This window comes from Vigna radiata, chromosome 7, assembly GCF_000741045.1.
Source record: "Vigna radiata var. radiata cultivar VC1973A chromosome 7, Vradiata_ver6, whole genome shotgun sequence".
Lineage (NCBI taxonomy): Eukaryota > Viridiplantae > Streptophyta > Magnoliopsida > Fabales > Fabaceae > Vigna > Vigna radiata.
The window spans coordinates 39,643,871-39,665,089 of NC_028357.1; the positions used below are offsets into that span (position 1 = coordinate 39,643,871).

Genomic DNA, 21,219 nt, shown 5'->3' on the forward strand with positions numbered 1-21,219 from the left:
AGTTTTCATAATTTGAATGAATGAATGAATAGGTTCCTATTTGAGAAAAAAGGAAACAAAAGAAATGTGGTTCATATTATCCCAGAGCAGACGTCGAAAATTCGCCACGTCTCTACTTTTCTCTCTTTCAATAGGACAAATACTATAATTCTGCTGGGTGTACTGGCATGTGTCATGTATTTGTGAACCTTCCATTAGGGCAGCATGATATCTATCACATTTGATTTCAATTTCAAAATTTTTGCAGAAAAACCCAATTTTAGGTTGAAAAGTATGCTTCTGTCTCCTATAATTGTTTTACTATGTTCAGTGGTATCAGATAAACCAAACAAAATAACTGTTAATTCAATTCAAAACCGTAATTAAATAGGAACAAGTGACAAGAAAAATTTAGACGTGTTGAAAAAATCACAAGCTATGCTCAAATGATTGAATAACAAGGGAAAAAGAAGCCATACCTTAATGAACTTGTCTTTATGCCCAGATGTCTATTCATTGGCATGGTCGAGATTCCATTTTATTATGGTTGTATTGCGGGAAAATTCTATTGGGCCTACTATATACTCATTCAAAAAAAGTATAAGTAAACATTAAAAATTTACACCATTTTTGTGGTATTTTCTTAGATAATTGAAAATCATTCAACATTCTTTTTTTATTTCTGTCTAAACAAAAAACCTATAAAAAATTATTGTAATATTTGTAAGTATGTTACAGTGAGAGAGAGTTGTTTGTGCAGTAATATGCAAACAAGGAAAAAAATATATGTGAATGAAGATGACAAATAACACATCCCTTCAATTACAGAGTGTGGTCCTCTTGAAATGGATTGTTTGATACCACTTTACTTGTTATCATACACACATTATGATTCTTCTCCTTATCCTGCGCACCCCTTCTGCTACTTTGTTCAATAGAGACAAAATCCACACACCAAAAGAATGACTTACACAGCCATCTACTACCAATTCCACCATTCTCATCCTCCAAGGCTGAACCATAATTGCAAATCCAACCATGTCATCAAGTGGAAGCCTTTGGAACTATGAGGAAGAAAAGGCATTTGAGAATGCCATAGCTATGCATTGGATTGAAGAAGCCTCAAATGAGCAATGGGAGAAAATTGCTTCAGCAGTTCCCAGCAAAAGCATGGAAGAAGTGAAGCAGCATTACCAGATTCTAGTGGAGGATGTAAGTGCAATAGAGGCAGGTCACATACCATTCCCCAACTATACTTCTGAGGAAACCACCTCTTCAAATAAGGACTTCCATGGCTCTTCCAAGGCCACAAGTTCAGATAAAAGATCAAATTGTAACTATTCTACTGGTTTTTCTGGATTAGGACATGACTCCACCACTCACAGCACTGGTAAAGGAGCCTTGTCAAGGTCATCAGAACAAGAAAGGAGAAAAGGAATTCCATGGACTGAGGAGGAGCACAGGTACTTTCCAAACACATTTACCATAACTCTTTAACTCTCATAGTAATATACTCCATACATCACTCACTCATATCAATTCTATCTGATTCAATTCAAGCAAAATTAACTCCAGTGAGCTAGATGTACACAAATCAAGAGATTTTTTGGATGTCTTGCTTTTCAGGTTATTTTTACTTGGTCTAGATAAGTTTGGAAAAGGAGATTGGAGAAGCATTTCAAGGAACTTTGTGATATCCAGGACTCCTACTCAAGTGGCAAGCCATGCACAGAAGTACTTCATAAGGTTGAATTCTATGAATAGGGACAGAAGAAGGTCTAGTATCCATGACATAACTAGTGTGAACAATGGAGATGTGGCTAGTAATCAAGCACCAATTACAGGACAACATAGCAGCACAGTTTCTTCAAGTACAATGGGTGTAGGACAATCACTGAAGCACAGAGTGCAGGGTCATATAGCACCTGGTTTAGGCATGTATGGAACACCAGTTGGACATCCTGTTGCTGCTCCTCCAGGGCACATGGCATCTGCAGTTGGAACTCCTGTCATGCTTCCTCCTGGACCCCATCCACCTTATGTTCTTCCTCTTGCTTACCCAATGGCACCTCCAACAATGCATCAATGACAACCCTTTTTCTTTTCTTACTTGTAGTTAGTTTCTTTTTCTCTTTTTAGTATGGAATTAAGCTCCTTTATGTGGAAAGTCATAAATATGCTGTGTCAAATTCTACTCCATTGGTACTACTTACTACTACTCAGTTTATATCTCAGTATAGAGTTAGTTCATCTTGCCACTGTTCCTGTGAGGTGCTGGATGTAATGCTAAGAATTTTGCCTTGGAGTGTATATGCTGATGGAAGTGAATTCATATACCAAGGCAAAGACTTGAAGTAAATGAACTTGTCTTTGTTCAGTGAGCTACAAATGCTTTAAACAGATTTCTGTAACCTTGAAATACTTGTTTTTGAGCACTTTTCTTATCATTCAACTTTTTGGGTGACTTTTCCTTGTAACAATGGGAAAGGAGAAAGCAGAGAGACGCAGGAAAATCAATGATAATGGAACAGTCCTTACAAAAATTCTATGACTTAACTATATATCATCTCAGTTTCACTTTAAACTAATTACTACCAAAATTCATAAATTTACCATTCACAACATTGATATGAGATGCATTTTAACTAAATTCGGTATTTACTTAAGTATTAATAAAATAGATTTATTTTAGTTTGGGGCTTTTATTTTTAGTGTTACAAATCATTCATTTTGTATCTTTGCAATATATTAAAAATATTTTTTCACCATTTATTTTACAAACTCACCACCATTTTATTAAAATTCATTCTATTATGGACCCCTTATACCATCTTTCGCTCTCATCAAACATTCTTTGCAATAATTCTTTGTAAATAATTCATACTATCTATTTTCATTTGCAAAATTACATTATTTCATATAATCATCTTCTTATCAATTAGTTTAAAGAAATCTTTATTTATCATATCTGTTTTTTTTTTCTTATTTTACTGCAAACAATTATAAGAGCTGTGCTAGTTGTTCTTTATTATTGATTTTGGTATAAAAGACAATCTTATTAAAGCTAGAGACGTTACTAGTATGGTTAGAGTAACTCATTTAGTGAAAGTTTTCTTCGTAGATAAGCTCATGTTTGTTATGATTTTTTCTAGGGTGAGGATTATGATAGTTCTGACTTTTTCAGAAAAGGTGCAAAAAAAAAGGTAGTTTGAACGTCTGAAAACATCTTCTCTCCCATATTATTTTTCTCTCCATCTAAACGTAGATGAGTGTGCTGGAGAGAAATCACAATTTTGTTTGCTTTGATTTATTTATTTTCAGTTTATAATTGTAGATTACTAGTCTAATAAATAGGCAATGTGGAGACATTTGTTTTATTAAATATGCACAGATATGAGATTGTCATGTGTATACAAATTGATCTGATTTGCCTTTTTATCGTCATTAAACAACTCTTCAACTTTTAATAAAACCATGCAATTTATCACTTATTCTAAGTGAATTCCTTGTGTATAATTAACTAAATATACGAAAAATATTTTGCCAACAGTTCTAATATCACAAAGAAAAAGAATTAGTAAATTTTTTAAAAAAAAAAATCCTTGACAGGTCAAAAGTGAATAAAAGTAAATAAGTGAGTTGATCTTCTCTAAAAATGTATCATATACTTAGGAGGATTTTTCGGTTACCCGTGTTTAAATGTATTTGATCCTTATGATATGAACATATATTATGATGGTTAGGCTCACTATATATTGGCCAACCAATACCAGCACACAGAAAACTTTGACTAATTTAAAATCATGATTAATGTATGATTAACATATTTACTAACCAAAGACTAATCATAGTAATTAGTTATATGGATTAGGCTCACTTAGATGAAAAAATTCATAAACATGGTATAAATAGCATAGTACATACGGTACATTTATTATGTTCATTAATTACTACACTTATTGTCATCTGACACACTTAGTTAACTTGAGCGTTATAGTGTCTTTTGTAGGCACAACCCTCACTCGGCTTCAAGAGGACGAGTATCTAAACATCCCAACCCAAAGTGTGAAGTTAGAGCTATGAGTGCTTAAAGATCAAGAACCTAAATCATGAAGTGCTTTTACACTATGATCAAAACGATGAGGTTGAACCCTTTTGCAGAAGATATGTGCATGACATCGACCATAAGTATAAACGAGTTAAGATAATGACGCTAAAGGGTGGGTTCTGCTAGAGAGAGAATGATGGACCTTATATGTGGATGGTTCTTGTAATCCTAAGGGAGCATAAACTGACATAGTTCTAGAAGGACTGAATGACGTGCTGACAGAGAAATTGTTACACTTTAACTTCAAGACGTCCAATAATCAAGCCTAGTATGAAGCTATAATTGTTAGTCTTATATTGGCTAAGGAAGTGGGAGCCATCAGGTGTTGTCATCGAGGTGAAACTAGAACATATTTATAGATGGGACAATATAAGAATCGATGTGCTCTCCAAGCTTGCAAGCATAAAAAGAAGAAGGGACAATACAAGTCGTTACTACAATAGGTGTTGTTGTCACTATCCACCGAGATAATTGATGAGTGCATGCAAGTAAACAAGGATGAAACGGTCTAGACGGTGCACTTTATCAGTTACGTAGACTGAGGTCCCCCTAAGGGAAAAGGCAAAGGATATGTAAGGAAAGTTGTCCACTACACATTGGTCGGTGATGAGTTAATTAGGAGAGACTATAGCCGACCCTTGCTAAAATATGTTACTTGGGAGCAAGCCAAATACATGATACGAGAATAACACGAAGGTATTTACAGATACCACTCTAAGAAAAAAAACTATGATAGCACGCATGTTGAGAGCCAGATACTTTTGGTAACTATAAAGGCAGATTGTGCTAAATACATTGAAAAAATGTATACCTTGCCAAAAGCACGACAACACCATTCACATTAAGCATGAGGAACTACATCATATCTTCTCCTTGTGACCTTTTACAAAGTAGAGGATGAATATAATTGAGCCTTTTACTTTATGTAAAGGCCAAGTAAAGTTCCTACTAGTTGGCGTTGATTACTTCACTAAAGCCCACCATCAGGTCTACTAGAAACTTTGCCAGCAGAAGACCTAGTTCAAAAGGCAACCCTATTTGAATTAGGATGGAGACTTCCAATTGAAACAATGTGGGGGATTTTCCTAAGAGCCTTAAGGAAGAAAAGATTTGCCACCCCTATCTAGCAACACCATTCACATTAAGCAGGAGGAACTACACCACATATTATCCTTGTGACCATTTGCAAAGTGGAGGATGGATATCATTGGGCCTTTTATGTAAAAGGCCAAGTAAAATTCCTACTATTTGGCATTGATTACTTCACTTAATGGACCAAAGTGGAGTCTTTGGCTACGACCACTACTCAATAGGTGCAAAAGTTTGTGTGAAAAAGCATCGCATGTTATCATCACGGATAATGGAAGGCATTTTATAGATAAAGGTCTAACAAAGTTCTACGTCAATCTCGACATCAAACAAATCACAAGCATAATTGAACATCCCTAATCAAATGGACAATCTGAGACTGGTAATATTGTAGAGCTGAAGAAGATACAGACTTGACCAAAAACAAGTGGCCGAAAGATTTATTAGAAGTTTTACGGGTATATAAATACACTCTCTAATCTTCAACTAAAAGGGACACCTTTCAACCTAGTGTACGATGTTGATACCATGATTCCAATGGAAATTGGAAAATCGTCTCTTCAACTGGAACAACATGACAAGGATCATAATGAAGATTGTCTCAACACCAACCTCGACTTGTTAGTTGAAAAGCGAGAGAGGGCTCAGTTAGACAACTACCAAGTACAGAACAACCATAAGGTACCATTCCAAGTTATAACAAAGAACTTTTAGAAAGAGTGACCTAGTATGGCGTATGCTAGCAATACCAAGAAAAGTGATGACAAATTTTCCACCAACTGGAAATTACGTTTTCAAGTAATTGAAGATGCTGACAAAGGCACTTACAAGTTGGAACCCTTTTCAAGACAACTTATACCTAATACTTGGGATGTAACCCATTTAAAATTGTATTTCAGCTAGAACTCGGCATTTTTTTTCCTAAGGAGAGTTTTTAGTCAATAAGGTTTTAACGCGATATTTCATCAATAAAATAAGAGGTTTCACCTATGTAAAACTTTATTTCATACCTTATTAACTTGGAGAATTTTGCAGACATATATTAGTCCTTGTAGGCTACCATGTTAGTCCTAGTCGAAAGCTCACACAATCAAATAGGATAACATTAATGAATGCTCTTCTTTCAACACCAATCCAAAGAGAATGTGTAATGTTGTAAATCCTTAGCTATGGTGCTCACAATGCAAATATTAGAATAATAAATGTGCATGCTTTATGAGATATTAACAATCCAAAGATGTTTCCATTGATCAACCAAAGAAACCAATCATCACTTGAAAAGGTGTTTCACTCAAGCAAACTAGTTTATAAAGGTGTGTCATTCTCTCATCTACCTCTAATATCACACAATTTGACTTTGCTTTTCATTTTAAGAACCAAGAATTATCAAAGCATGCAAACACAACAAGGACTTTATTTGATGTTGGGACTAGGCAAGGAAAGAAATTGGTGTATCTAGGTAGTATGAACAAGCAAAGAGAGCAATCACATCAATTTCATAGCTTTATCATTCTACTCTCTTTTATCTGAAATCTAGAACAACAAAACACCAACTTGCAGTCACCTTATTCATATATTTTCTTTCTCTTTTTCTTTTTCTATTTTTCTCTTTCTTGTTCTTTTATAGATGACATATATACAAACCAATTCACAATTGTTTCACATGCTCTCCTTCTAATAATAACTTCCCCCACATTTGAATTACACTATTGACCATGGAAACTTTACTCTCCCATCACGGTCAAATGGTCAATCATATTCAACAAGGCTTGAGGTTTTAAAAATGAAGGTAAGTTTGCACGAGGGTTTTAATCTTTGAAACCACATGCATAATTTTTCATTAATTCACAACACATTCTTTATTTATTCTAAAATCAATTTATAAGCAAACACAAATGGTTCTCCTTCAAAGTCATGCAAAACTCACTCAAAGTTACATAACCAAATACATCATATTTGTCATATCAGTCAAGTCAAACTTATTATCACCAAGCACAAAAAGAAAATAGAAAGAGAAAAAAAAACAAACTTTTTTTGGATGGACCAACTTGCTGCTCAAATTCCTCATATCCTTGTGTATTCTTCTTCATCAACTTTCACACCTACCACTCACAAGAAGACCAAGAAACTCGAACAAACTAATTAGCCCAATTTTTATGGAAACAAAGATTTGAAAATTAAAATTGAAAAACATAAAGATAAAAATAAAAATAATAAATAGAAAAATGAAAAACACAAACAAAGAAATAAGGAAAAGAAGAAAAAAAATTACAGAAATGAGCACATCAATCAAACAATAGTTCCAATATGTAGAATGATTGAAATAGATTTCCCAAATAACCTCATTCAAATCTCTTTTGTTACAAAATCACTTAGTATTCTCATAAGGTGATTAATACTACTTTCCATCTTCTCTAAGGTAAAAGCACTTAAATCCCTTTTATTGCGCCTATTTAAGCTTGACACACCTCACTCAATCCCTTGGCCTAAGAATGTATCAAAACATGCATTAAGAACTAGAACAGTGGGGGCTAAACAGCAATCTAATCCTTAGTGACTTGTAATATTTGGGTTGATTTAGCTAGTTCGGATGCTAAAACCCCATCCCTAAGACCTTCCACAAAATAGATCATACTCTAAGGCATACTCTGAAACAAGCATTAAGCACAAACCAAACCAATGGAAAGTATAAACATTTGTAGATAAACTACATAAAAGAAACATAAACAAAACAAACATACAATTGTAAAGAATTCTACTTTCCCTTTTTCTAAAGTTAGAACACAAATCTCTCTTGTTGTACCTATCTAAGTATGATGAACCCTCACTCAATCCCTTTATGTAAGAAGTGCATCAAGCTTGCCTTAAGTTCCAAAATAGTGAATCCAAACATACAATCTTATCCCTAGTGATTTGCACATCTGGTTTGATTTGGTTAGTTCCGCTACTGAAATCTCATCCCTAAGAACTTTCAATAATCGCATCAAGCTCTAAGGTGTATCCCGAGACAGACATTAAGTTCAAACTAAATCATGGAAAGTGTTAAAAACTAAAGTCAACTGCATACAAAACAACATTCAAAAGCAAAATTCACAACAAAGTCTAAAAGAGTCATAAATGCCCAAATTGTCATTGTGTTGGAAGTCTAGCAACGGCGCCAAAAACTTGTTGGTCGCAAAAGCAACGACAAATGCACTGATCGCAACATAGTAAGTGATAAATATCGTTCTCTCCCAAGGGCTTATGCAACACATGACATTTCTTCATTTCATAACTCAATTAAACATCAAAGTGCACAAAAGCACAGAAACACAAAAAACTTTTTTTGGTATTTTTTATCAAACGGTTGGTGTACTAGATATTTAACATAAAGTATTTACAATTGTCAAGATTAGAATTCATTTACTTCATTCTCATGTATTCACAAACATCTCAATTCCATTCATTAGGTGTTCAATTTAAGTTCTAGGTTGAAATCATATTTCACAATACATCAAGGCCATTAGCCTTGCTCCTAAAACTATCAGCCTAGGCATCGAACTCAACCATCGGTCTCTTCTTATCCTTCCATATACCCTGTCCCTTAGCATGTTGGACTTTCTTTGCAGCACTTTGAGGTCGATGAGTGTCAATCACTGGGCCTTTCAAGTTGGGTACCATGTTGGCCGACCCTCTTGGCTTCTGACTCCATCTTGTTCCTTAGATTGTGGAACACGTCTTTTTTCCCAACTTAGCTTTGTGTTAGGCCATGTAACCTACAAATACAAAAGAAAAAAAAAACACCTTCAAATTAGCTAAAAAATATCCAAATTACAAGAAATTTAAAACTTATTGAGCAAGTTAGTCACTGACTATGAAGACAAGTAAACACTAACAATATTTTTAACAAGAAGTTTGCGAGGGGGTTTGTCTAGAATAATATCAAACATGATGTCTTTTGGTCATTCCTTAATCTAAAAAGTTTGTTGGTATAGTAAAAAGGAAACTTTGGCCTATTATTCTAACATAAAAGTGAGATCAACCAATATGATTTACTACAATCCTAAAAAATTCATTCTTAGATTTCTTAAACAACTAAGAGTACATCCGAAATGGGCAAGAACTCTATTAGTTAACTAAGGATAACCAACTAATAAGAGACCTCGGATAGGTAAGGTAGAAATGAAGAAAACACTCAAGTGTTGGCAATAAATGAAAAGCTCTACATAAGGCTTAAAGGCAACCCCGAATGAAGTTTAGTTGATGCAACATTAAGAAAACAAAGAACACACATGGTAAACTTATCGAAAGATAATAAGATATAAAGTTCGATAAAAAATGTCATATACACATGAAAAAAGCAATCTTTATACCCTTCTTGACCATGACATACATTGTCTATGACATAGGCCCTCCTAAACAATATCATATCTTCTAACTTCTCATTATGAAACATATATACATTATTGAACCACAAGTTCAAGATGGACAACCATCTAAACTTAGAAAAGTATTTTTAACTAAAGGATCTACCTACTCATAACCTCCTTTAAAAGGTTGTTCTTAGCAACCTTTTTAATAGAATCTTATCTCCTAGACCTTACACCCTTGACGATGACACATTGAAGGACGACAAAGCCCGACTATTATCACTACATGTCCCCTCACCATAACCTATATTAAAACTATTAGGAGACATACTTGTTACTAGTCGACATTAAAGTATTGAATATTTTTTAAAGTTATTGACAACAAAGGAGGTTCTCAATAATCAAGGCACTTAACTAAAACAAATGAGCCTTTTATTTATAAAAAAATGTTGGCAACCTTTTTAATTCCAACTCCTTATCTCAACTTTGAGATCTCTTCAAATCTAATTGCCAAAGTCACGACTCTCTGCCTTCTCAACATCACTTGTTTTTTGTGCAATTTATCAACTCTTTATCTCTCGCATCTAATCATATCCGACACCTCATCATTAAAACATTTTCATCAATGCGTTTTTCAAAGTTAGGTAGCTACTATACCTATAGAAAGAAACACATGACAACACCAAATACTCACACCATACTGAGAGCCTAAAGACAATATAGATATATCAAGTCTTAAGGCAGATGTACTACTTATGTCCAAGAGCATCTCGTTCATTCGTGCCTAAATGTATTCAACCTTTATGGTATGAGCATGCATTATGATGATTATACCAACTATATATCAACCACGACCACGAGAAACATTAACTAAATTGATTAATTTAAAATCATGATTAAAGCATAATTAGTTACATAGAATTGTTAACCAAAGACTAATAAATGTAATCACTTACACAAATCAAGCCTAGATAGATAAAAAGTCCATTAACATAGTGTAAATAACACAATATACAAGATACATTTTTTACATTCATTAATTATTACATTTGTTGTCATTTAACACATTTGACTTTGAATGTTAAAGTATCTTTTCCGGAAACAACTCCAATTCAACTTGAAAATAATGAATATCCTAAAAAGGACAAATACATGAACATCCCATCCTAAAATATGAAGTTGGAGTTAGAAATGTTTGAAATTGAAATCTTTGCAGAATATATTTGACTTTTTAAGAAAATAAACATTTAAATTCATAATAACTCAAGCATAAGGTATCTGAATTTTAGGTGAGTTGGAGGAATTAATGGCTTTATGTTTCCTGCAATGTCTACGTCTATGTTTGCTATCACTTCCAGTCTATCTCCATCTTCTTGCTCAATGCAAATTAGACAAGGAACCCTGAACTGGAACCCCAAATTATTTCGGACAAGATCCACATATACAGCTTAATAAAGTTCACTTCACCTAATGGGTGTCAAACAAGATAGACAGCAATTTGTTTGCTTCCATTGTCAGCTGTTTAGAAACAGTATCAACTCCACAACGACCCAAAGCAATTTACAACCTAAGATTAAGATTAGTCCACAACAACCGGAACCTTTGCCTTTCCATTGCACCTGAGATAGGAGGGTGCAAGAGACGAATTCAACCAGATTTACCATTGTCCCAACCCAAAATTTCAATCATAGCATTTTCAAGCCTAAACCCAGTTCAAACGTTTAATAATGAAACGTCCAAAGGGAAGGTTATGCTTCTCAAGACCATATGAATCACTGAGATGGCTATATTAATAACAAAAAAAATAAGGCCTCCATGATGAAGCATTAAACCAAGTTGAAAGAAATCTGATTTTCAACTCTACTTGTATTACCGCCAAACATAGGACAGAAAAGCATAGCAAATATTGGCTATCATACAAAAGTTCTAAGATTCAAAACAGACCAAGAAAATAAAGGATAAGACCACACGTTTCAGGTTTTATCATGAGTTTTCTTAGTTGGAGCAGAAAGTGTTAATTTCTCATTTTTCCCATTTGCTAAACTATCAAAATTCAATGTTCAAATAAGGAGCTGGGAAATTTAATCCTCTACACTTGTCCTCCTCCTCTTTCTTCTCCGATTCTCACCCTTCGGCACTTTGCACGATCAAAGAAAAATCATGTCATTAAGATAGAATATACAAACATGCTGATAACTACTACGTATTTCCTGTGCTTACAAAATTCATCAGCTCAACATAATGACTTTGATTTCTTATGAAGGTGGCCGTTCATAAAATAGAAGAATGAACTTTTTCGTCCCCACCTCCACCACATTGGAACCACAAGTCGGCGTCGTTTCTTAATCTGTTTCCCTACAAAACATTGATAATAATAATAATAATCACCAATTTAGAATTGATGCTTCTCTAAAATACTAAATTCTAAACTCTCCCAGAGCGCACAGTATGTTAGTAGAGCAGAGAATGAGATACTCCTCCCTCCCCACAAATATCTCCCATCACTGTTCCCAATTAGTCCAAAGATATAAAAAGTAAAACAATATCCAAAAGAAACAAGGTTGTCAAATTCAATAAATAAACCAAAGGCAGTTCCTTACTTTTTTTTTGGAAACAGTACATCCTCCATTGTGACTCCAAATTCACAAAAATCGGACCCAAGGAAAGCCAAAATTTCATCTGAATTTTGAGGACTTCCAGAACGGTTAGCAGGCCAGCTTTGGAAGGGAAACTATTTTCCAGTTCACATCCAGGACTCTCACCCAGTAATACCTGTTTCAGTAGAACCCAAGTAAGAAATAAAAAATATATCAAGGAGCCATAAGCTCTGATATATCAATCTCACATGTCACGACCATGCAACAGATTGACTACACACAATAGAAATAAAAAATGACCAACCAAAGAAATCCTTCATCCTGAAGGGTGCAATAGAATAAATGAAAGAGGAGACACGACTCAAACAGGAATATCACTACATATAATGAGGGGCATGAGAATTCACCTTGATTACTGCAGTTGCGGAAGATGATATAGATCGAAGATTATAGCTGCAGTAAAGAAAATGTAAATCAAATACAAACAAAACAGCGTCCAATAAAATAAGTATGAAAGGCGTGAATTACATACCCCCCCTCAAGAATAACAAGCAATTTTCCACCCGAGAGGGTATTCAACATATGCGTCATGTGTGCATAGCCAGAGGGAGTAATCTGCATCATTGATGAAAGTTCCATTATATACCTCGTAAAATACTGATTTATTATAGTCAAAATTGGTTACTTTAATTCAAGTATATTGAATGTTTTTAACACTTGACCAGATAGTAAAACAGGTTAAAGTTTTTTATACAGGAATTTTATGTAATTTTATCCAATGAATCAATTCATAAAATTTTTAAAAAGATAAAGATTGTGTTGGTAAAACTCTTACGTCACAACAACCTAGGGGATCGCCTCTTGCAGCATCAAATCCAGCAGATACTATGGTGAAATCTGGATTAAACTCAGAAGCTGAAAAAGAATGCAGTTCACTATTAATGTTTCAGAGATTATTGCACACTTTCAGAGATACAACCAGGAGGCTGGGAAGAATAGAATATCATATTCTACAATGTCACTTCTTAAGATACATGCATGCCACAATCAGATATTATTCTCATTCCTTGGTAATTTTAAAATCCTTGCCAGCTAACAGCAAGAATCAATCTTTCACAGCAGCATGCCAGGAAAATTAGATCAATTACCAAAAGCGTATTATTAATCACATATAACCTGACAAAAAGTTCAAACACTGATATCACGCTTACCAAATAGGTTCCAGTACATCAGTTATTATTATGATTATATTAGCATTACTGAGATTATAAAAACGAGGTCAACTAATACTTGATTTCGTCCACCATTTCACAAGATATTCTAGGAGACACTGTTCTGAAATTATTGAGCAATCAATCTTCCAAAAATCAAATTAAATTCCAGTAGTCCACAATATATGCTAACCTATAGGAAGGACAACATGCTGAAATGCAAAATTGTAGTCATTGTCACCAACTCCTCCTCGACTCCATGGAATATTCACACAGTACCCTTCAGCGCCCATACTACCAATCTGAAAAGATGAAAAAGGACTTAAAATCACTTCTCAAAATTCAAATGCATTTAAAATAGGAGGAATTTTAAAGATGTATAGGCATTTTACACCCAAATGGAAATATGGAGCAACCAGCTCACAAAACAACATGGAGGCACACTAAAGATCCACTTGATCAAAAGCACACAGCAATAACATCCATATAATTTCAACATTGAGCTTCTAAAGAAAAAGCACATTCACCAGATGATCTTCCAGAATTTTACAACGGAAATACACTGAACACGATAAAACCAATTCAAATCTATATATATCTGCAGGAGCAGGACAAAGTCAAAATACCCAGTCTAGATTCTAATTGTCATCGAGATTAGCCAAGTTATATCACTCAATGCAATACTTATCTTCATCCCTTTTGGTTTACTATTAAAAAACTTTACCAGATAAATAATAATATTCCCACTGCCAGACCAAAAAGCACCTGGCTAAGTTGGCCAGCAGCATCAGTTTAATTTGAAAATTTGTCTGCAGTCAAGTACCTCTTCAGCAGCTCCAGTACCAGGATAAAACTTTCCATCCTCGTGTCTATGCAATGATATATACAAGACCTGCAGGTAAGAAAAACCTAGTTAGCACCAGTAAAATCATGAAATAATCTATTCGCTTAGTTCCTTTAAAAGATCCAAAAAAAGAGCAAGAGTAGCACATAGCTACGTTTCATCCACACAAGAGGTGGAAAAAGAAAACAGCATTTAATATTAAACAGCTCACTGATTTGTTATGTTCAAAGATTTCTTGGGTCCCGTTTCCATGATGAACATCCTGCAATAAATTAATAATCATGAAGCTCAATCAACTCTTAATTTAATAACAATTAGGTCCCATTCAAAACGCTTTAAGAAAAACAAATAATTTCACAAAGGCACGAGTGGCAACATTACCCAATCTAAAATTAGCACTTTCCTAGCCCCTGCAGCTTGAGCAGCCAATGCTGCCACAGCAGCATTATTGTGAAGGCAGAACCCCATTGCCTGTCTTACACCAGCATGATGACCAGGAGGCCTAACCTGATTTACAGAAGAACAAAAATACACTTAATAATTAATGTGTACCAATCTTCAATTGCAACTAATGACGATAGTTATCAGAGGCAACTCAATGATTCCCACCAAAGCAAATCCATTTTTGGCACGTCCGGAAACAATTGCAGATGCCAGATCAGCACATAACCCAGCAGCTAACCTAGCAGCAAGTGCTGAATGCTGATTGGCATATGTGTCTGGAGTGAAATAACTGCAATCACATAAGAGACATTAATCATAATGAATCCTGTCAACATAGTTCAAAAAGCATTAAGCATTTTTACACTGAAGAATTGAACGGAATCATAAATTATTTATTATCCAATTAGATGATCAGGATCCAAGGATTGCTACACGATAGTGGAGACTTCTTCATAGGGATAAAATCGCCAAAGAAGAAGACCAACTGGAGTACAGGTTGTATTAAAAGAGAGAAATACTAACAAAGTCTTTTAAACATACAATTATCCGCTGAAATTTATTAGAGACCACAACACTGTAGGTCTCACTTTTTATTTAATGAGTCTCACTCACGATTTTATAGTTGATAATAAATTTAACCAAGAGTATAGAGAGCGTTAGCACTCTAAAATGACACCGACATCAAAGCATAAAATAAAGAAACAAAATATGCATTAGAGATAAACAGAGATTAATGCACCTAGAGAGTGATTCAGTTGTAACTTCCACAGACTCAATATGCTCCAAAGAATGAACCTTCAATTCCAATATCGTAAATGATAAGATTGGTTAAGGGTGCAAGAGTTACTTCTTAGACAAACTGATAAAGGAAAGGGCGGGGAAAGGAGCCAGAAATTAAAAACAAGTTATCCTATTAGCATAATCAGAGAATATAAAAAAGGCAACTATTATAACAAGTTATTCTATATTTATTTTTGAACTGGAACTTACTGAAAACTAATACTGATGAACAATAGTGTCAAATAAAAAAATGAGGTGACAGAACGGTAAGCATGTCACGGATGACATATGCCATGTATTATATTTGAATACAATGTTTATCCATTAATACACCCTATCAAACAATGCTAAGCATATACCATTAAATTATGTCTACTAATTAAACAGCATTTGTTTGTAGCCCTAGTGTATCTTACATATTCTTTGTTAAAGAAGGAATGCTATATGTGCCCATGAACATATTCCTTACAGTTACATAGAAATCGATTACCGTAATAAGTTCTTCTGGTGTGATTTCCCTAGCAGGAATTGCATAACATTTTCCAGGAAATATGCCTGCATGATCAACAACGTTATCAAATATAAATAGACATCAGCAGGAGTACTAAACTGTAAATATTGATGGTCAAGAAAAATGGATAATAGCAGCAAATATTTAGAATAGATAAATACCAGCTCTAGAAAGACTAGCAGCAATGGCTTGAAGACGATCTGGCCTCTCAGGATGTGGAGGTGATTTCTTATCTACCTATGATAACCCAAAAACCGCCAAATAAAGTATCATCATGCAAACAGGCATGCATTACTAAGTAAAAAAACCAAGCTGCAATCATTGCATTCACAAGACACACAATAGTGTTGCCAAAATACAATCCTACTCTGCTGAAACTATTGCACGCTGTATTGTACTCTGTAAACCATAGCTTTTAGTATGACAGTTCCATGATAAAGATTTCAGATAATTGTTTAAATATCAGATGTATGAAACCTTCATTCAAGGGTGCATAATCAAAATTAAGCAAGAAAAATTATTGTCTGATAGGATTATATTTATCCACAAATTTTTTTCCTCTTGCTTCCCCTACCCTTGTTCAGATATGGTTTTGTGTTGCCTGTAATAGATAAACCAACCCTTGCAATTCTAAATAGATGATTATGAAGAGGGCAGGAATAGACAGAGAACTAAGGTTAGGAAGAGAGATGTGGCATGCCAAATGTGTTCCCAAATATCTTATATACAAAAGTGATTTTGCAGTTCATCCAATTATCAAAAGAAAAAATAGAAATTAAGTGGAGGAATGCCCTTTCCTGACAAAAGTGTACGTAATAAGAAATTGATAACGCACTCATATATAGAACACATTGATAGCATAAATCCAGACACTGGAATCAATGTTTTTTATGATCTTGTTTGGACGAACTTCTCCATTATTTTCTTTTAGGAGTGAAAAATAAGAGGAAAATTTGAAATTAACTTCTTCATAAGCTATAAGCTAATTTGTAGAAACTCTCTCATTTAGTTTATCTAAACTTTTACTTTTTTTAACTTGTGCACAAACTAGTTTTAGCTAACTGAGAAGTTAATTTCACTTTTTTCTCTGCTAGAAGGACTTATGGAGAACCTCGTCTAAAGGTATCAAGATATGAGTACAATATACCACTTCAACAGAAATGGAAATAAAACCATTTTTCGAAGAAATTCAGAATGATTAAACTGAAATGGAAGTGCAATCTTGAAACATGTAAAAACTTACTAGAAACAAATCATATATAAATTTTAAAAAATTGAAATATGGGAAGCACATTTGAGTATACTTGAAGGTTTTAACTAAATTGGAAAACAGCAGACATCATTAAGAAGGACACAAATAATAAATCATACATAATTAAAAACACATATTAACTGGAACTAAGTAATTTCAAAATATTAAAGTAGATCATTGGAAAGAAAAATGTCTTACTTCAACATTTATCATAAGTTTGCATTGTCACAAATACACCTGTCTATAACACTCCTAGAGTAGGTGAGCACTGAAAATCCTCTATTCCAGTTTGACATTCAGAAAACAGAAGACATACAGCACTGGTGTTTGTTGAAAATAAAAGAATTTGTATGCCTTTTTTATTGGATAGTAAACAAATTCATACGGTCTTATGAGATTGTGGGATACAAATAAAGCATAGCAACCATTTTGATATGAGGTAAAAATGGAAAAGAAAGTATAAGCCAAACCATACTTCTGCATGCAACAACATTCTCTCGTCAAAGCCAATCGCTGTAGAACTATTTGGCACTGGTTTCTGCGAGCCAACATCTACAAAGATATAGATCAAACTTAAATAAATTTGGAGCTTAATATCACATTATACAGGGAAAACACGTACAACCATATAAAAATAATGAAATCATAAGAATCAAAATATGGACTTAAAAAATTAGAATGGCAGACTTCCCCTACCTGCCATTAGGTAAATCTATGGAAACAACTCTTCTAGTTTGAAATATCACCCTTATTTTGAGTTTATAATACTGATACCCAGGCCAGTATAAGTTTCTTTTTGCCATAGACACTCCACTCCTACACCAAGCTCCCTAGGACTTTGGGTTTCCTACACACATCTCTATTTTTAAAACCTACAAAAAAATAAAAAGATAAAGAATTAAACTAGAAAACTGTGGTGCAGATTTTGATTAATTACAATTCTGTTCTTCGATAATACTAAAAAAAGCCTATATGACTTTAAATTCAATTAGTGCCTTATGTTAATTTTATTTTATGCCTTTCAGCGTCCTTTCCTTCACATTACGTAGGGCCGAGTATAGCTAAGGGCGACAATATGTTTTTATTTATAGTTTCATCCCATGTAAGGGTTTTTTTTCAAATATTTAATTAATTCAGCTTTTTCTTAATATCATATATTTTTTGTGAGCCCTGTTGATTTCACCTGAGCTTCCCATCCTACATCGCCCCTTTCCAGTCCACATGCAACAGCTAAATGATTATAAATGATGACAGCAGATGAAGTTTCAAAAGTAATAACAATAAACCCTAGGCTATGACAACCTATAATGACCGGCCATAAAGAAAACCATTAATTGAAATTGATAAAGAATAGCTCGACCAGATTACTTGCCAAACCAACATTATCTATAGTACCAAAACAGCATATAGAACAAACAACATTAGGATTCAATTATAATCACCACAGAATTATTAGCCAAGCACGCATATACACCTTTCAGTCGTTTTACATCTCCCTGGACTTCGATCAGATCGTCATCTTGAGCTAAAGGAGATGCAAAAAACCCATGGCTGAGGATTTTAGACTCCCTGTGCTCCCCACATATCTACATGTAGAAGATAGCACTAAATTATTCACCAAAACAGAGTGATCCGTAGCATTGACAGGTTGACTAGTTTATAGTTTATCACCAAACCAACATATTCCTATACATCATAAAGAAACTCATAACAAAGGGAATGGCATAAAATACAACAGAAAGGTAAATTGTAAACATACATAGCAACAGTCATTGCAATCCAAATTAATCATAGTACAGTTTCTGCAGCACCACTTTTTGATTTCAAATTCCACACACTTGTGTAACTGAAACGGCTCCCAATCACTGTCGTCCTCGTCGTCCTCGTCAAACACGCCCTCATTTTGATACATATCCTGAAAGGTCAATTCCTTCTGCAGCCTGGCCCTCTTGGCAGGCTAAACAAACGACAGTCAGTCACAGATAAAACACAACATGACTGTCCTAAGAAGCAACAACAAAAACTTCACAAAGATAAGGGTACACAATACAAAAGACACATACAACATCATGGTCAGCAACTGCATCATTGGCATCAGAAAGCGAGTTGTCGAGTGCAGCGGGAGCTGGAGAAAACTGTCTGTGAAGACTGCTCTCAGTTTCCCCATTTGTTAAACAATTCGTTTCAAGAGCTCCACCACCCATTGCAATTTATTCGAAAACCTAGCAGCTACCACATTTCCTTACAGTAAGACAGAGTCACCACCAAAAAATACACAACAACAAAGACAATGGTCCTATAACTTGACAGACAAATTAGTTAAAAAAAATACATTTTTTTTATTTCTTACGAAAATGGGGCTATAAATAAGGGAAAAAATTAACGAGAAAATAAAAAGAAAAAAGAAAATAAAAAGAAAAGAGAGAGAAGTACCTTTGCTATGGAAGCGGTTGGAAGTGACTATGAATTGAAAGAGGGAGAACCCAAAAATAGGGGTTTGTGAAAATGGTAGGATTGATAACGAGATCCAAATGGGTAAAAAGATCAAAAAAAAAAAAGAAAATAAAAAAAATAAGATCATTAAGAGAAAAAAAATGAAACCGAGGGAAGAAGAGCACATAGAAATAGAGGGCGGTAAGTCTTACCAGTAACGGGTTTGGACTTTGGAGAAGAACCCACCTCTGTCCAAGATTCACTTTCTTTGAGGATTTGGTCAGGGCAAGAAGGTAACAACACTGTTATAAATATATTTGTTGTCTCTGTTTATTTATACTAGAAAACACGTCACATTAACTTCTGCTAGTTTGAATTTTTATTGTTTTGTTTTATTCCGTTGAAATTTTATTTTTGGATAATTTTATTTTTTATTAATATATTTTATTTTATTTTGTATTTTAAAAAGTTTTGTTAATTTTTTAATCCATATTTCGTATCTATTCTTTTAGTTTATATCTTTCTTTACCAATTTTATCTTTTATCAATATATTTTATTTTATTATTTCATCTTTTAAGTTTTTGTAAATATTTTTTAACTCAATTAACAATTAAAATTATGTAATAATCTTTTAATTTTATCAAAAAAAATACAATACACGTGTGTTTCCATTAATTTATATAATTTGTTTGTTTCTATTTATTTTATTTAAATTTAAAATATCATCTAAGAGATTTGAAATAAAGATTATAATGTAGCTTTCGAACTCATTCTCGAATCAAATCTCGATCTAGCCAAAGATTTCGTCGTCAAAAGAGATTTGAAATAAAGATTATAATGTTTGTAATACTTAATTAATTGATTTATTTTAATGTTAACTAAATGTTTCAAAAAGGTAATTAGATGACAACGGATATGAGGGGAGCACGGATACTACTCATCACTACCTAACTAAAAAAAATTCACTTACTTTTTGTCTAAAAAATATCTAAAAGTATTTTAAAACATGTGTTGCTCGTAAATATTTAAAAATATATATTTTTATAAATTATTAAAATAAAATTACAAAAAATATAATATAAATTTAATTTAATTTCATAAAATATAAATTAATTTTTTATTTTATTGTTTACAAATATTTTATATCTATGAGTATTTATTATCTGTAATGTGAATTTAATAAATATTCGTAGTATCAAATATTCGTCACATATTTTATTTGTCGGACATATGTGAGTCTAGATTTTTTTATCATCTTAATTGATAATTATTACAAAAATATTAAATTAATGACTCACTCCTTCAAATTATAGTCTAATAACATTTTTTTTTATGCATGTTTTTTATATTTGAGTTTATTGTATTTATCTCCATTTCTTAATATCCTTGATATCTTGTAAATTTCAATATTCAAAAAATAATAAAATTGTTTTCATGCAAATGAAAATATTAAAAAATAACAAAAAAATTGTTTTTACTTTTATATAAATTAGCGAGTGAATTAACTTAACCCATTGTTCTAAGATGGATTGAATCAGAATATAAAATTTATAACTTGTCATAAAATGAATGCACTTGAGTACAGTATTTTTTTTTAACCCAGTATGGGATAAACCAACCC

At 33.4% G+C, this 21,219-nt stretch overlaps 2 protein-coding genes across 7 annotated transcripts; one reads left to right on the forward strand and one right to left on the reverse strand.

Annotated features, from left to right (window-relative positions):
• The first annotated feature begins 795 nt into the window (after positions 1-795).
• Positions 796-2,394, forward strand: LOC106766855 (transcription factor MYBS1). Its single transcript, XM_014651624.2, has 2 exons — positions 796-1,442; positions 1,606-2,394. The coding sequence occupies exons 1-2, from the start codon at positions 1,018-1,020 to the stop codon at positions 2,066-2,068; spliced, it is 888 nt and encodes a 295-aa protein (XP_014507110.1). The 5' UTR covers positions 796-1,017; the 3' UTR covers positions 2,069-2,394.
• Positions 2,395-8,592: 6,198 nt separating this feature from the next.
• Positions 8,593-19,906, reverse strand: LOC106769039 (histone deacetylase 15). 6 transcript variants are annotated; one of them, XM_022783666.1, is made up of 19 exons: positions 19,598-19,744; positions 19,228-19,393; positions 18,924-19,121; positions 18,639-18,750; positions 17,640-17,716; positions 16,074-16,149; positions 15,892-15,956; positions 15,361-15,416; positions 14,787-14,910; positions 14,559-14,684; positions 14,389-14,439; positions 14,157-14,225; positions 13,527-13,635; positions 12,958-13,037; positions 12,655-12,737; positions 12,530-12,575; positions 12,126-12,297; positions 11,746-11,880; positions 8,593-8,931 (listed from the first exon to the last, which is right to left on the reverse strand). In XM_022783666.1, exons 2-18 carry the CDS (start codon positions 19,366-19,368, stop codon positions 11,759-11,761), a joined length of 1,707 nt encoding a protein of 568 aa, XP_022639387.1. In that variant the 5' UTR covers positions 19,369-19,393; positions 19,598-19,744; the 3' UTR covers positions 8,593-8,931; positions 11,746-11,758. The 6 variants fall into 6 exon arrangements, with proteins under 6 accessions (XP_022639387.1, XP_014509977.1, XP_014509979.1 ...); XM_014654491.2 differs by lacking the exon at positions 8,593-8,931 and adding an exon at positions 19,810-19,906 and having other exon boundaries at positions 11,374-11,880; positions 19,598-19,624; XM_014654493.2 differs by lacking the exon at positions 8,593-8,931 and adding an exon at positions 19,810-19,878 and having other exon boundaries at positions 11,374-11,880; positions 19,228-19,386; positions 19,598-19,624.
• Positions 19,907-21,219: the final 1,313 nt, after the last annotated feature.